The sequence below is a fragment of the Pagrus pagrus genome (genome assembly GCF_965226575.1).
Source record: "Pagrus pagrus genome assembly, chromosome: 10".
NCBI classification, from domain to species: Eukaryota; Metazoa; Chordata; class Actinopteri; order Spariformes; family Sparidae; genus Pagrus; species Pagrus pagrus.
Genome location: NC_140194.1, coordinates 17,113,564 through 17,129,523, shown reverse-complemented (window position 1 = coordinate 17,129,523; position 15,960 = coordinate 17,113,564). Strand labels below are relative to the sequence as shown.

At 39.7% G+C, this 15,960-nt stretch overlaps 1 protein-coding gene across 1 annotated transcript in view; it reads left to right on the top strand.

Annotated features, from left to right (window-relative positions):
* The first annotated feature begins 9,836 nt into the window (after positions 1 to 9,836).
* ppm1h (protein phosphatase, Mg2+/Mn2+ dependent, 1H) overlaps positions 9,837 to 15,960 on the top strand; it is a 33,841-nt gene continuing 27,717 nt past the window's right edge. Inside the window, exon 1 of the mRNA XM_084364100.1 lies at positions 9,837 to 10,276. Within this exon, the coding sequence (XP_084220226.1) occupies positions 10,044 to 10,276 (233 nt within the window). The 5' untranslated portion in view covers positions 9,837 to 10,043. The remainder of the gene's footprint in view (positions 10,277 to 15,960) is intronic.

Genomic DNA, 15,960 nt, shown 5'->3' with positions numbered 1-15,960 from the left:
CTACAAAAAAATGCAGTATTTCTCTACATTTTAAGTACTAAATATTAAACCAGCAGCTACATGTTGAATGTTCAGTAAAGCACAGAATACAGAGTGATAGGGACAGTACGTGACAGATGTCGTTCCCTGCAGTGCACATATCTGCCACCCACGAGCCGGAAAGCATTTTGACCAACAACACAATTAGAACCTGTTTGCAGCCCACTTCCTGTTTGTGACATGAAGCTATATCCCTTTGCACTTTGGAAAACATCACTATTAAACATGTGCCAATGGGTCACGTAGCTGCCAGACATGTGGTAAACTAATTTATGCTCATGTCTCAAAATGAACGCAGTTGGGATTTAATTATGTTAATAGGCTACATACATCATCTTTACATTTAAAATCAACATCTGCAGGTATATTTGCATCACAGAACATAAAAGGCCTTCTGAAGGGCACTTTGAATGCCATGATTTAAGTTAGCTGAATGTTTTTTAATGAAGCTGGTGCCTAATTGCAGAAACCCATTATAATTCAGAAGGCTCTGACTAAAAAGAATAATTTCTGTTCCATTATAAAGGGAAAAATTAAAAAAATTCAGTGATTCATTTACATCAAAGGCTATGGATTGTTATTCCGGATCGGTATTCATTCATCTGTACAATCAATAGGGATTAATTATAATTACACATGGTCTCCCATGATCATGATTTGTGTCAGTCAGGCATATGTGGAGACATCAAAATGATCATAGTGGACCTTTTACAAATAATAGATAACACAAGAAAACAATCAATTGAATGTATATTAGAAATGTATTTGCAAATAAATTTGATGAAGTGGGATAACATAACATACATTTCTAACAGTTGACCTCACCTTTTAGTTATTACCTGCTCTCATGTGAGTGTAAGTAATTTCCATAAAGCACTCACATGATAAACACATTATTTTCTCTGTTTTTGCCATGGGTTTGATGAGGCATGCAGTGGTGTGATGCCATATGAATGACCTTTTACATAAACTGCAAAGGCAGCAGTAAAAGTCAATAAAGGCTCAGATATAAGTTCACAACAGTCAGACCACTAATATTTCATACAAAAGTAGGAGCAAACATAGCGCAGTTTAATATTGGATCCTCTTTTGTGTGTTTGTTTGTGTTATCTGACATATTTTTGGCTGACACATCAAAGACAGTTTTTTAATATGTTATGTCTCTCTCCACTAATAAAAACTGATTTTAGATCAGAGCTTATGCTATTGGTAAAAGTGCTCTCCAAAAACAACACACACATGCGCATAACCTTGACAACAACATACTGTATGTATCATGTCTCTCCACTGGCAAATTCAAATTTCAACTTTGCAGGAGGGAGGTGTTTTCTTCCACGAAATGAGGAGGCAATAACAGACAAATGGTCAGACTATCTGACACATGTTTGGATATATGTTAGATACACTGACAGCACATATATCTGATGCAGACTTGCAGGCCCATGTGCATTAATACACACACATATACCTCAGGCAACACATGGACATACATACAAGCAGACACACACAAACACATCAAGCCATAGTGGTCAGGTAAAGTTTCCCCTGAGATACTCTCAGTACGCTAGTGACATCTGCTGGTCGGAGATTGAAACAACAAGTTACTCACAGAAAACTGATCAAATAATCACAAACACATGCACATGAAGAGTAGGAGTTATTTCATATGGTTACATGCTTGAGAATCTCTGCCATATATCAAGCTGGAGTCCAATATCAACAACTTTATTTTAGGATGGAAGAAGAAGAACCCAGTATGTCCTCCTGCACACAGGTATGTCCTGTATGCATGTGATTAGATATAGTAATAACACTGTTTCACAATTTCATTGTTCTATGCACAGTTCGTGACTTGCCTCCTAATGTTTGTGCATGGAGTAGAATGATTCAGCTTCAAGGGTGGATTAGCCATCAGCAGGCCAGAGCTTGCAAACCACAGTAATGTGCAAATACACAATACTGCTCCCTTACACTGTATTTGGTTCCACTGAAAAAAGGGTGAACTGATCTGTTATGGTCTAAATAAATAGGTGGACAGTTTGCCCTTCTGTGTAAAAATGGTTTGTCTTGTTGTAAAATGTTTCAGTGAGTTTCAGTGAATTATGTTGATTTATGTTACCAATATTGAGCATATTTTTCCTGTGCGTTAATGGTAGGATTAGTAGCAAATTAGTAGTTGGAAATGTACTAAAAGAAAGTTACAAAAGAAGTAGCAGCAATATTCTGCAGCAGCACTAGCAAGGATGTAAAAGTGCCCTGTTGAATCCCCCCATCGTAGATAATGATAAAGTACCCTCTACAGTGGCTCAATAGAGTGCTGCAGGAATGAGTCAACCAGACTAGTTGAGACTCATCCACTCACTAGCCCGTCTTTACAAGTGGGTGACTATTCTAACTTTAACCTTACAACTTGTGGATTGATCAGTTTATAATAAAATGTGTGTATAACAGTGTAGTAAGAAGCTTGGTGAAAGTAACGTTGAGGTCATCTGACCGATACGTATTTCGGTTATAGCCTAACATTAGCTTTTTACTTCAGAAATCATAAACAGGGTGTTCATCTGTGAAGGTTATCTTGCTGAACAAAAACCTGTTAGCGTCATAAACTTGTGTTTGCCACAGAGCTTATTTTCAGCAATAATCCAAAATCCAATTAAAAAATCCCAAAGACTTTTTGTCCAGGGAAACAGGCCGATACTAACATCCAGGTGAGGCTTCAAAAATGCGTCATCCCTGCAGCACACTATGTGCAAGAAAACAAGATGAAGTGCCCTCTAGAGTGCCAATCCAGTGGAGAAAATGTGATGCAGTGCCACATAAAATATAGGCTGCGTTCTGCATGGTGGAAAATGTGTTGGCCTCTATCTGCCTCTAAATGGTTTGATAGTTAAAAGTTCTCTGTAGGTTTAAGTGTAAGGAGTAGTCGTAGTAGTAATGGTAGAAGAAGTTGTACTTAGTAGTGATAATAGTACGTTGTCGTACCAGTACAGTAAAAGCAGCAGTAGTCATAGGAAGACTATTAGTATACTAATACTGGCATGAAGATGACAAGACAAACTGCCTCTCCGTCTCACACAGACAGACACACACCAACCTTTCCAATCGTTCATACTCACACTCAGGTTCAATACCTCCAGATTATCCTCTGGTTCGACTGTGTGTGGGCAGCCGTCTGTGTCCTCTGGTGAGTCATTCATCAGGTGGAGGCTGATTACACTCACACACATAAACATACACACATCACTTGTGGGGACTTACTTTCAATTCCTGTAACTTAACCATAACCAAACCCTGCATTTGCCTGACTCTAACCCTATCCCTAACCTTGAACTGAATCTTCCCCCCATTAAATGTAATAATGTACGTTTGTTTAATATACGTTATGGGGTCCAGCATTTTGGTCCCCACAAATTATTTTGGTCCCCACACTGTGAGTCAGCCCCACAAATAAAGTATAATGAAACCACACACGTACACACACACACACACACACACACACACAGGCTGGGATGACAAAGACAATCTTCAAGCCATCTTGATCCTGTCATCACCGTCATAATCCTGAATAAGACAGAGACAGAGCTGGAGGGAGATGATGTGCAGGGAGAGACAGAAAAAATAGAATAACCTCGCATTAGCATTCAGTAGAATTGCAGTAGACATAAGACATAATGTTGACTTCATTATGACTAACACAGCGAAATGATGTTATCAGACAAGCTGAAAGTTCACACGATGGCATACTGCATTATAACACAACAATAAAGAAGGAAAATAATATGAACCACAATTAGAGCTTCATGTATACTGACTAACTTGCACTTACTTGAATATTTGCCACAAAAATGTTAAAGTTGAATCAGCTGAACTAGAAACTTAAGTCTGTGATAGGCAAATAGAAGTGACATTGAAAACTTTGATCATTATACAGTATTGTATTTTGAGAGCGTCAGTTTTCCGGTATAAGATTACTTTTTTAGATATTTATTACATTATGTGTCTCTCTCAAAGGTAAGGTGACCCTTTAATGATTTGGTTTTATTTTACAGAGATGTTCTTATATAACGATTCATTTTGTTTTTTCATCTGATGTAATTTTTGGCCTTCCCTGTGGACAGTATGTATGTGGACACCCAGCATTACATCAATATGTGATTGATGAACATAACATTTCAAATATATGTGCATTCCTTTCTGTATTTCTAAGGTCACAACTGAAAAAAAACAACAACAAAAAAACATCAAATGGCTCCATCCAGCATAATCTAATTTTCCGGAAGCTGAAAGATTTGAATTTGTTTTGAAGTTGTTTTGGAGAGAGCTGCAATGCTACAATGCTTTGTGGACTATGAAAGCCAATGATAAATACATTTTCATTCTTGGGTGAACTTTACCTTTAACAAGAAAGGTTTACCTTAAAACAGCCACAGACAAAAATATACCCATGTCCACATACTTTCGGCCAAACAGTGTATCTGGAGCCTACCAACTGGATGGACTACTTTGAAAGATGAATCATAATGACTTTGGTGATACCCAACAGGTCAAAATGTATCAAATTAATGACTAAACTCCTTATTTACTGTAGATGTTTCTTGATAGTAAAGGTTAATTCCAGTATTTTTAAACCTGGGCCTGATTTTTAGTCATATTTTGGTGTCTATATAACTAATAGCCTTGGTACGAAAAGTCACTACCCTTGAAAGGCTCGGATTCTTAATCTAAGTCTCTGACAACACTAGGAAAGGATCCCTATAGTGACAGACTTTTTTGGTAAAGAGAAATATCCTTTTTGTTTAACCAGAACCAGCAAAATTCAACATAGACAAAAACAGTAATTTTACCTTGCAGAACATGGGAGTCATTGATCCAATAAATACATTTATTTTAGTGTGTGACTTTTGTTGCTTTAACATAATAGATGGGATCTGAATTAACCCCTCAGTCTCCAATAAGTATACATAGTTTATCACCTCACAAAAACATATGTAAAATCTTCTGTGAAACATAAGTTGAACACTGCAGATTTATAATTGTATTGCATATTTGTAGTGTAGAGTAGACCGTGGTCTCATTCAGTGCTTTGGTTAATAGTTTGCTAACTACGCATGATATCCTGCCTGAGGTATAGCACTGTATATCATCTCCTGCATCCCAGCTCACAGACTGCTTTGTTGTGTGTAATTAGGTCAGTAGAGTTCTTTCCTGGCAAACTCATGAATTATTGATTAGATATTCAGCCTGCCAATTTGGCAGTTCCCCTCTCAGTCTACTCTGGAGACATTCTGTATAATGAGCGAGCTCACACTTTTGATGGGCATGTAAACATCTAAAATAATGTAACTGTGCTTTGGTGAATATAAATTAGGCACTAATATTTTCAGAGAGTCACAAGCTGATCACTGTCAGAAACAATCGACTTCAGCACTTACAAAAAAGCACATATCGCTTGTTTATCACATATGGAGCACAAGTGGACAAAATAACATATTGGAACATGTGGTTCAACATTCAAATGTAAAATAAATGTTTACACTTGATATGGGATTTTATTCCACATGTAAAATTAAAATTAAACCAAATCCACATACTGGTGAGTCTATTTGCTGTGAAAGTTTACCATGAAAACGAGAATTTCACATGTGATCTGAGGTCATGAACGAGGCTGCCATGCCACCAAGTCCACTTCCCACTTGGAGACTCTAGACGTTTGATGCCATGTCTGAGAATTGAATACATCATTTAAAACATTAGTGTAGAGCTCTTTCCACATGTTTTACGGTGTTCAATTACACTGTTGGTTTCAAAGCTGTAATTTAATGGGGACACATCACTTGCACACCCCTGTCTCCTACAAATTACATTCAAGTGCAACTCACTTGCTAATTTGTCACAATATCTCAGCGAAAAAGCAAAAAGAACCACGTTTCATATCCTTCTGCTTCAAGTCAGTTACTCTTTTGAGTATTCAGTCAAAACCACCATCTGTTTCATATCCTTAAACAAGTTTCAATAGTCTAAGTATGTTCAGTGTGATATTTAACCTATCCTGGGGGCAAGAACTGGGGTAGAAGACAGGTTTTTTTGGGATCACACATGAAATTCAAGTTTTCAGTGTAAACTTTCACAATGAATGTATGTTGATTTAAGACATGTGACATATAGCATGTAACACATTTTTTTGTAGTCTGAAAAGTCTTTTGTATGTGAGTGTTATCTTGTGACTTGTGATCTTCTTGTATTATTGACCTTTATTGCTTTAGTTTATATTGTGCTCACACAGTCCATTTTACCAAATATATTTGGGTTTTTATCAAATTACCATGTAGTTCTATTAGATTACACTGGTGGTTGGGTTGGGGGGGGGGGGCAGTCGTTGTAACCAAATAGGTTAATCTGAGCATTCTTGATTTGAGACTAACGACACATAAGTAATTCTCACAGAACTGGAGAATTATTAGGCATGTGACTTAAACGACAGGTACAAAGGGCGACACAGTCAAGTGCAGATTATGAATAAAAGTACACGTAAGCCTTAAGTATGTACACGATCATAACAGATATGTTTGTGGTTATGATGCTAAACATGTGAACTTCTACTTGAAGGCTGATAAGATGTCGGCCAAAGTAAACTGAAGCTAAATTTGTTGTTGATAGAAGAGGACTGAATCCAAACTTTTTCCAGTGAACCTTTGGACTAAATGTATTTGAATCAATTCCCAGATGAGTCCAGCAGAGCCAATTTGTGACTCTTCTTCTATCATTACAAATGAGGTGTTATTTTTTAAGTAATTCTCGGACTGTCGTGATTTTTTTACTTCACCTTTCATCGCTGCCGGTGCATGAAAAGAAAGAAGGCAGTGAGTGTGTTCTGTGGGTTGGCTGGTCTGCAGGCTGTGGTGTTGTATAACAGCTCATTTTGTGAGGTTTACTTCTCCAAAGTGCAGCTCTAAGTGTGGTTGTAAGTTCATGAAGTCTAGACTCACATCCTGGTGGGTTGGCTTCACGCCCAGCCAATCAGATCTGAACCAACTCACAGGCCAGAACAAACTGAAAAAAGACTTTGAAACAACACGAATACCAAAGTAACTACAGAAAGTGACACGTGATATTGTGTAGAGCTGGCCAGATGTGTCATATTTGCAGTAAAAGCTCTAGTTTAAACTAAATTATTGTTTGTGATATAGGAAAAGGGATGATTTCTGTGCGCTGAATTGATTACAGAGCCCATTTGGTCACATAGTTTATAGCTGGTGTCAGTTTGAGACTGTGCAGTGAACTCAGTTTGAGGAAATGAGCCTGTGCAGTTAGTATCATGTCTCAAATTTCTTCTGGAAACATGTTTTAATATTCATACATCCTTGAAGTATTGCCATTTCATTTATTTTAGTTTTTCTCTGTGGTTTGCTTCACCCTCATTTATCCTGATGTATCTCATTTACCTTTCCTTTAATTATTGCATCACATGTTTGTTTTTTTTAACTACTTTTCAAATAAATATTTCATTATCATCGTTACTATCACTGTGACTCACGTTACACATCATATATGATTTGCTTATTTGGTTACTTAACAATTACAGTCTCGGGCGTCCGTTCCTCTTATTTACAATGGATGTTTTATTAGGTAGGCTACAGAGTGCATGCCAAAGTCAGCTGAGTATACTCAATCTGCCATCCTGTGTTTGGTTTTGGGCATGTGTTTGGCGTGTGTGTGTGTGTGTGTGTGCGCTTGTGCCAGAGCGAGAAACAGAAACCGTTTTTTGTGGGTGTGAGCTTTTTGCTTTCTTTTTTATTCTGTCTTATGAAGATGACGTTGCATAATAAAGAATTGAAGAATCATTTTAGAAATGCTTTCATTCTGTGAAAGTTTGAGTGATCGGGAGTCATGACCTTCAGCTGAAATAGGATTAAATCTAGCTATTATAGGGAAGCAATTTGGATTTCGGGGTAATCATTATGTTCCGTTTGGCAGCCTGGGGAATCTGGGCCCTCTTTATTAACTAAAAATAAAAGAAAAGAAAAAAGAAAGAAAGAAATGTCAATGTTGCTTAATCAGCTTAATACTTTTTTGAGTATTTAATCAAAACCACCATCTGTTTCATATCCTTGAACAAGTTTTAATAGTCTAAGTATGTTCAGTGTGATACTTAACCTATCCTGGGGGGAAGAACTGGGGTAGAAGACATGTTTTTTTGGGATCACACATGAAATTCAAGTTTTCAGTGTGCACTTTCACAATTAATTCACCTGCAACTGTATGTGCATTTAAGACATGTGACATATAGCATGTGACACATTTCTTTTGTAGTCTGAAATGTCTTTTGCATGCGAGGGTTATTTTGTGACTTGTGATCTTCTTGTATTATTGACCTTTATTGCTTTGGTTTATATTGTGCTCACACAGTCCATTTTACTAAATATATTTGGGTTTTATCAAGTTATCATGTAGTACTATTAGATTACACTGGTGTCTGGTTGGGTTGAGGGGGCAGTAGTTTTAACCATATAGGTTAAATATGAGCATTCTTGACTTGAGACTAACAGCACACAAGTAATTCTCACAGAACTGGCATGTGACTTAAACGATAGGTACAAAGGGTGACACAGTCAAGTTAATACTTATATGATGAGCCTCATCTGATGATGTTTGGAAGAGAACCAAGCATCACTTCTGTTTGCACAGCTGTAAAACATGTGGCTATTTAATGCTTATCCAGGTCTCTGGAAGCCACGAGATCCCAAATTGATTTAAAAAGACATTCATATTTATTATATGTATTTTTCCAAACCACAGTTGTCACTGTCACTCAATCTGAAATGGGTGCATGAGCTTTCACGTGCAATGTCTTATCAAATCAAATTGGGATCATGGGGCTTCTGGAGCCTTGGATTATGCTGGAAGAGCTGTATGGACACATATTATGTATTACAAGTCCCCATCTACTTCAGTTGTTTAGGAAAATGCTGGAACGTTGTTTAACTGTAAAGCTCCTGAAATGTTTTGTGGACCACAAAACTTTACCTGACTTTCCAATGGCATGGGGACGAGTAGAAGATTGAATATTCATTTGTGGGGGTTATTGAAGTTATCCTTTGATACGAGATGTATTGTCTTCTTATCATCCTTTATTGATTTTATTCTTTTATTCATCTCGTTATTTTTATTAGGCTACTTTGTTCCTTTGATTTTGCCTGTTTACTCATTACTCACATTGGCTGTTTGTGTTTTTACATTTTGTATTTCGCCTTTTTGCTTTCGATGACCTGAGACGAGGCTCCCTTGTGTTTGGCTCAACTGTTGAGTGTTTATTCTGTAATATTGTCTTCCTGTGTTCGCTGCTTTTGCACGTTTGTCAAAGAAGTTTGTAAACTTGTTAAATAAAGGTTCTATATTAATACAGTTTATTATTTAGGCTGATATTACATAGCAGCGGTGTCTAGGGGAGCCCAAAAATTAGGCAAAGCCAATGACAACAGTCCCATTTAAGATGTTATGATCCCCTACAATAATGCACATTTCATTTGACTTGCATGCACACGCGTATACGCACGCATATCCCTATACAACCTACATTACACGTGCGTTTCTGTGTGGATGAGGGCCAACGGATCAACCCTTTGATGACAGCACCGAGGCCTGCGCTGCACCGTGCCCAGGAGGTGATCGTCACTCCGGGGGATTAGGCACCTTTGACCTCCAGCACTGTCAACAGTAAGCTGCTCACCGAGGTGCCAGCGAGACCAAATCCACCAGCAGCAACCGGTTTGTCACATGACTAGCGTGCAGCTCTCTCCGCCTGTGTGTGTGTGTGTGTGGCTTTTTATTTCCGCGTTCACCGAGGGAGAGCTGAGCTGAATGAGTCTCCACGGCCGCTCTGTGTCTGTCTTTCACGCCGCGAAACTGCGTCTCCGTGCGGGGATCTGTCGGGCGGGGGGAAGCTCACGCAATCGCATCGCCTGGACTCACGCTGCCGCCGCCGCCGCTGCTGCTGCTGCTGCACCATGCTTACGCGGGTGAAATCGGCGGTGGCCAATTTCATGGGAGGTATGATGGCTGGAGGCTCCAACGGGGACCATCCCGGCGGCTCGGATCTGCCGCTGAGGTTCCCGTACAGCAGACCGGAGTTCCTGGGGCTGTCTCCGGACGAGATCGAGTGCTCGGCGGATCACATTGCGAGACCGATCCTCATTCTGAAGGAGACCAAGCGGCTGCCGTGGTCCACCGGCTACGCAGAGTGAGTAACCTGTATGCGTCCATCTTTTCTTGCACAGAGCACACAGCATCCTTTGGGAAAGTGAGCGCGTCCTTTCTGGACCAAGGCGTAAGCACAAGCACCAGACGCCTATGTTATTATTATTATTATTATTATTATGGATATTATTCTTATGGCAGGGATCATGTGGATATTAAATCAGAAATAGGCCAATGTGCAGCAGCTTGTCTTTCCTCATATATTCCTTTATGTTCCAGTATGAGTTTCCTATGAGGAGGCCAAGACCACAGGACATAAACATGCCTCTGTCAGACAGATAAGGTGGCTGTAGTCGAGCCTCTGTGGCCATATAAGACTGTTTCATTTCTGTAATGGCTTAGATGGGAAAATACTATAATATAATGTCACTGTAAGCTCACTATTCATGCAGACTCAGTGCAAGATAACAGATCACACCGGAGAGCTTGTTTCTAAAGAGATTACCATACAGCTGCACCCTCATAATTAGGTTTTATGTTAAATAACATTAACATGTTTTATAGGCACTTATTTTTGTACATGAGGCGAGGCACTCAGTGCTTCGTTCCGTGCATAGTCTCGTAGGAATTGTTTTTCGTGTCAGTCAAGCTGGTAAAACCTGAATGTGACCTTTTTTTTTTTAGAAGTATAACAAACACGAGTCACTTGTAGAATAGCAGGTTTGAAGTATTTACTCATTCACTGTATGCACTCAAAGTCATCCTGCTTCTACTTGACAACTGAGACCAGCAGCGCAGCCGGACCTGAGATCATCTGTTGTATTATTCACACATCACATCTTATGTTTGGGATCCATTTGGCTCGATGCATCCTCCTGCCGAAGCTCTAATGTGTTTTAAAAGGACATATTATAAACAGCGTTTAGTGCAGCACCTTGACTCATGAAAAGCTGAATTGTTACTCCTGTAAACTGTGCCGTTAGGCGATATCCAAAAGAATAGCCCACAATATTAGGTGCAGCCAGTCCGTCACTGGTTCCCTTCCCTCCGAAGTCAAGAGGGACAGCCAGGTGAGAAATAACACTGTGAAATGTTAAGACTAGTTCCTCTCAGGTGAAGAATCCTACAGCTTTTCAATGTTAAGTATTGTGGAAAATATAGCTTATAATAGCAAATATCCCAGTATTCAAATCTAATATCGGCCCAAGCTTAGACATTAGTGTGGGAGTGGAGGTGCAAAATAAACCGGATGGGACGATAAAAGCTTTTCTTGTGGATCGCGATAAAAACCACTCAGAATAAGTTAATCCTGCTGAATTTTCATTATCGAGATAACGAATATCCTCACGAGTGACTTGAAAAAGCTGTCTAGCTCACTGATGTACGCTCCCATATTGGTTTCTTGATTTATTTTGAATTGCCAAAGCCAGTCACAATAGCTGAAGGCATGGCCGGCATGTTGTATCGCCCACAAACGTGTGTAAATAAGACAGAATCCAAAACCCGAAAACAACAGGGAGATGAGGTCACCCCTATTTATTTATCCTTTACTTGTACAGAAAGACCTTATGATTACTTGTTTAAGATTGTTTGATTGTTTTTCACTAAAGAAAGATTTGTGTGATGCAATAAAACATATTTGTTTCCTCACAAAATATAAGGTTAAAGCAATTTTAGTTTTGTATTAAAGTTTTAAGAATATTTGGATGATTTAGGGGATGATGTCATGATATCATCGTAGCAAATATGTCAGACATGATAATCGTGACATGAACTTTTTACTAATTGGTAACAAACAGGACAGCAAAGTAAGGAAATACTTAATTTGTGTTCTGGTAAGAGCAGCGTGTTGTACCGGTCCTCAGGCTTCAACAACAGCAGCAACCTGCACCACATAAACAAAACCAGCTGACTTTTCATTGCACGCAGTTTACATTCACCTCGTTCTCATCGTCATCGAACGCACAAGAGCGCAAAGTCACAATCCCTTCAACTCATGCACCCCCACCTCAAGTACCAGGGTGCTCTGGCGGTTAGTGAGCCTGTCTGATAACTTCAGAGGTCACAGTTGATTCCTTGAGGCAATCGAACTGTAACTACACAGTGTGTGACACAGCAGTTTAGTCCCCTGAATTCATAAAATCACAAAGAAGAGTTCATATCTTTCTGTGGTTTTAAAGTCTTGGCGCTGCTGATATGCTGGTTTGATAGAGTGCTTATTTCCTTTGGGCTTAATTGTTTAATCGATGACCTTCGGCAGTGCGTGCAGAAACGCCTCCTATCTCTTAGCATCTAATGTTTCTACTTCAGTCCTCCTGCTGGGAAACTCTTTTCAATGTGCAAATGTGTCATCTTGATTCGGCCACGCAGGGCCTTGACACAACTGACCAGTTCAGTTCCACTCCCTCAGGCAACCGCTCTTCATTTACAAGAGACGAACATGACAGAGTAACACTTTAGCAGCAAAGAGAGAGATTAGGGCTGCAATTTACAGTCATTTTCAATATTAATTAATCTGTTTGGTTTTTTTTTCCTATCACAGATCTTTTGCAAATCCAAAGTGATGTCTTCAAATTGCTTGTTTGTTTTATGTGACCAACAGCCTAAAACTCAAAGATATTCAATTTGCAATAGAAAAGCAGCAAACTCTCACATTTCAGAAGGTGGAACCAGAGAAAATTGCTTGACTTTTTTGGTGCTAAAAACAGATCTATACGGTCTTCTCTGTGGTCTTTCTATAGAATGAAGGGATCCTTTGAAATTGTCGGATTCTCATGCACACCCTCCTAGTTGCTTCCTCATGCTAATCTGCCATGAAGAATTGTTAATCTCAAGAGGGAAAAGAACGAATGATAATTTGCTGATGTGAAACCATCCCCCGCTCATATATGTTCTAAAGTGGGGAGCGTAGATTTAGTTGAAATTATACCCCTGAGATGTGTTTGATAATTCTGCCTTTCCTTATTTATCGCATCATTATTTCCAGGTGATGATTGAAACAGCACAATTAGTTTACCATGTCTTAAAAAAAAACCAACATACTTAAATGGGATGTATAATTCTAGCCCTGCTTCATGAATACATGGGATGCTGCTGCCAGAAGTGTGTTTGTGTGTGTCTGTGTGTGTGTGCCAGCTTGGCGTAGCATCAGCCAGTACTGAGCCATACTGGGGATTTGTCAACAGCTGGCTGACCAGCAGGCTTTGTTGTAGTGAAATCTGTCAGTGGTGAAAACCTGAGATGATGTGTGGATGTGTGCTCCACACAGATCCGATCGTGAGGGCTTACAGGGTCAGATACCACTTGATCTCTCTGACGAGGTGATCGCCAGCCTGAAGTGCATCGAGAAGTCTTCTTGGTGACAGCTTTTCATATTTTGTACATACATAGTTGACACAGTTTTTCTGACTGGCTAACAGCAATACAAAACAGATGCTTTGTTTTGTTGATTTGATTTGAAGGGGATTACCGAGTTGGACAGTGTGAGTGTGAGTATCCTGGCAGGTTTTTTGTAAACACTGCAATCACACTTAGATTATTTGAGGACAATTTCATTTTTGCAGCTTCAGCAGCTTTGGCTCCCGGGCAATGTTGCTTGGTCGGCACACAACGTTGCATCTCATGGGTTAGCATGAAATGTTGCACAGAAATCAGTGGTAGACAGGTGATGAGGCCGGATTACTTTGATAATCCTCTGACTTTTCCTGTCTTGTCTAAAGAGCTCAAAACCCCAGAAACACTTATATAGAACATATTTATTGTCGGACAAACACGTTTATGCTCGTGGCCTTCATCAGACATCTTGTTCTTTATACTATAAGTGTTGCTGGAGTTTTTACCTTTTTGCAGGACTTTTCCCATCACCATGCACCTTGGAAGTAGGCATGCCAGAAACCTCTACTCTCTTCCTGTAGTGCATCCATGTGATTGATATTTTAGTTCTTTTGTTCTGTAGGTCAGTTAAAATCAAAATCAAATTTGGCAAATTGTGTAAGAAATTACACTATTAATCGATCTTTATTGGGTCTGATTTGCCGCGACTGTCCAAAAGATTTGACCTTATGCATGTTCTCATGTGCTTCGTCTCAGTGTCTGTCGCCGCTCTGCTAACAGAGTGGCTGATGTTAGTTTAGAAATGGAGTCTGCTTACATAAACAACAACTCACAAGTCCCACAGAGCCCCTTTAAGTGTGTGAATCCTGCCATGTTTGATAAATATTACACTCACACTCACATTCTCTCTCATTATTTGAAAACTTGTTATAAACATTCAACATTCTGACTATTTAATAGTATAAGTAAGTATGGTGAAGAAATCTGAATAAAGTATAGGACCATGCAGGATGAACTCCTTTTTCTCCTTTATTCCAGCCCCTGTCTCAGAGTAGGCCTCCCTCAGCTTGATGGGGTTATCCTGGGTTATTGTGCTGCTTCCCGTGGAGACCGGGCGAGCGGTTTATGGGGAGGTTTCTGATGCACCGTCTCTGAGTGGGTGCACTGACTGTCAGGTCCAGTGAGCACGGCGATTTGAATGGATCACTGCCTATTGCTCACTCTAACTTTCTGTCACCCTCTCTTCTCCAGCACGCACACAGGCCTCACTTTAGCAGACAGGCTACATTTACTGCTCTGTTTCTTCTTCGGCTGTCTGCACCAGCACTGCCAACTGTCAGTTCTCCCTTGCCATGTAGTAAGTTCACTGTTCTGGTGTAGTTCACAGTGTTGCTACATTGCTCGGTGTTGCCAAACGTAGAGGAGACGGAGGGGAAACTGTTCCTGCTGTCACCTTCAGTTGAGTTTATCCAGGCGTGCTCTCGCCAGGAAGTCTTTTCAGTCTCGGAATGGTCGACCTTTCTGTGACCATGTCCATTCAGAAAACTGAAAAGTGCCAAGTCATTCACGCTCAGTGGCCAAACAATTCTGCTAAAATGCTACCTTTAGGACATTTTGTTTTTGGTGACATTGTTTGCCATTGCTTCACCTTAACTCTATCTGTTCTCCATGTCTGTCCTCCATCTTGCTTGTTTGCACAGGAGAGTAGCAGCACTCACTCACTCTGACTGACCCAGTCCCAATAACACTTACCCTTGCAACCTCAGCAGCGGTCCGCTCAATACTTAATCAATATGCGTGTCTGTAAGTTAAACACTAGCATCACCAATGCATTTTGTATGTTTTGTCTGCAGGTCAATAGACCACATGCATAATAGAGGGCATGTCAGTGATTCAGCTCATGACCAGAGGGCTCTGTTGGTAACTGTCACGTCATATATATAGATATAAGATGTTGGCATATCCTGGGTGTTTAACAGCTTTAACTGTTTTTGAATGAAGTTAAGGTATGCATGTTCGGTAAACATTTCCTAGATGAAGAAGAGTTCAAACATGTTGTAAACGCCACAAAAAGTGCATTCAGTAGATTAAATAAGCATGTTTTTTCGTGCTACAAGGTGGTTATGTTCTCGCCTGTGGTCGTTTGTCGGTCGGTTGGTTTGTCAGCATGATTTCACAAAAACTAGTGAACGAACTTCCACAAAACTTGAATGGAGGATGGGTCTCGGCCCAGAATAGACCCCATTAAGTTTTGGTGCCAATCTGGATAAAGGGATAGATGCAGAGATTTTTATCAGTTTCTTTACTATTGTCAGAAAACGTGTTTTTTTTTTTTCTTTTTCATTAGTTTCTCAGGGAATTATGCATGGATCGTAATGAAAAAATCACTCATAT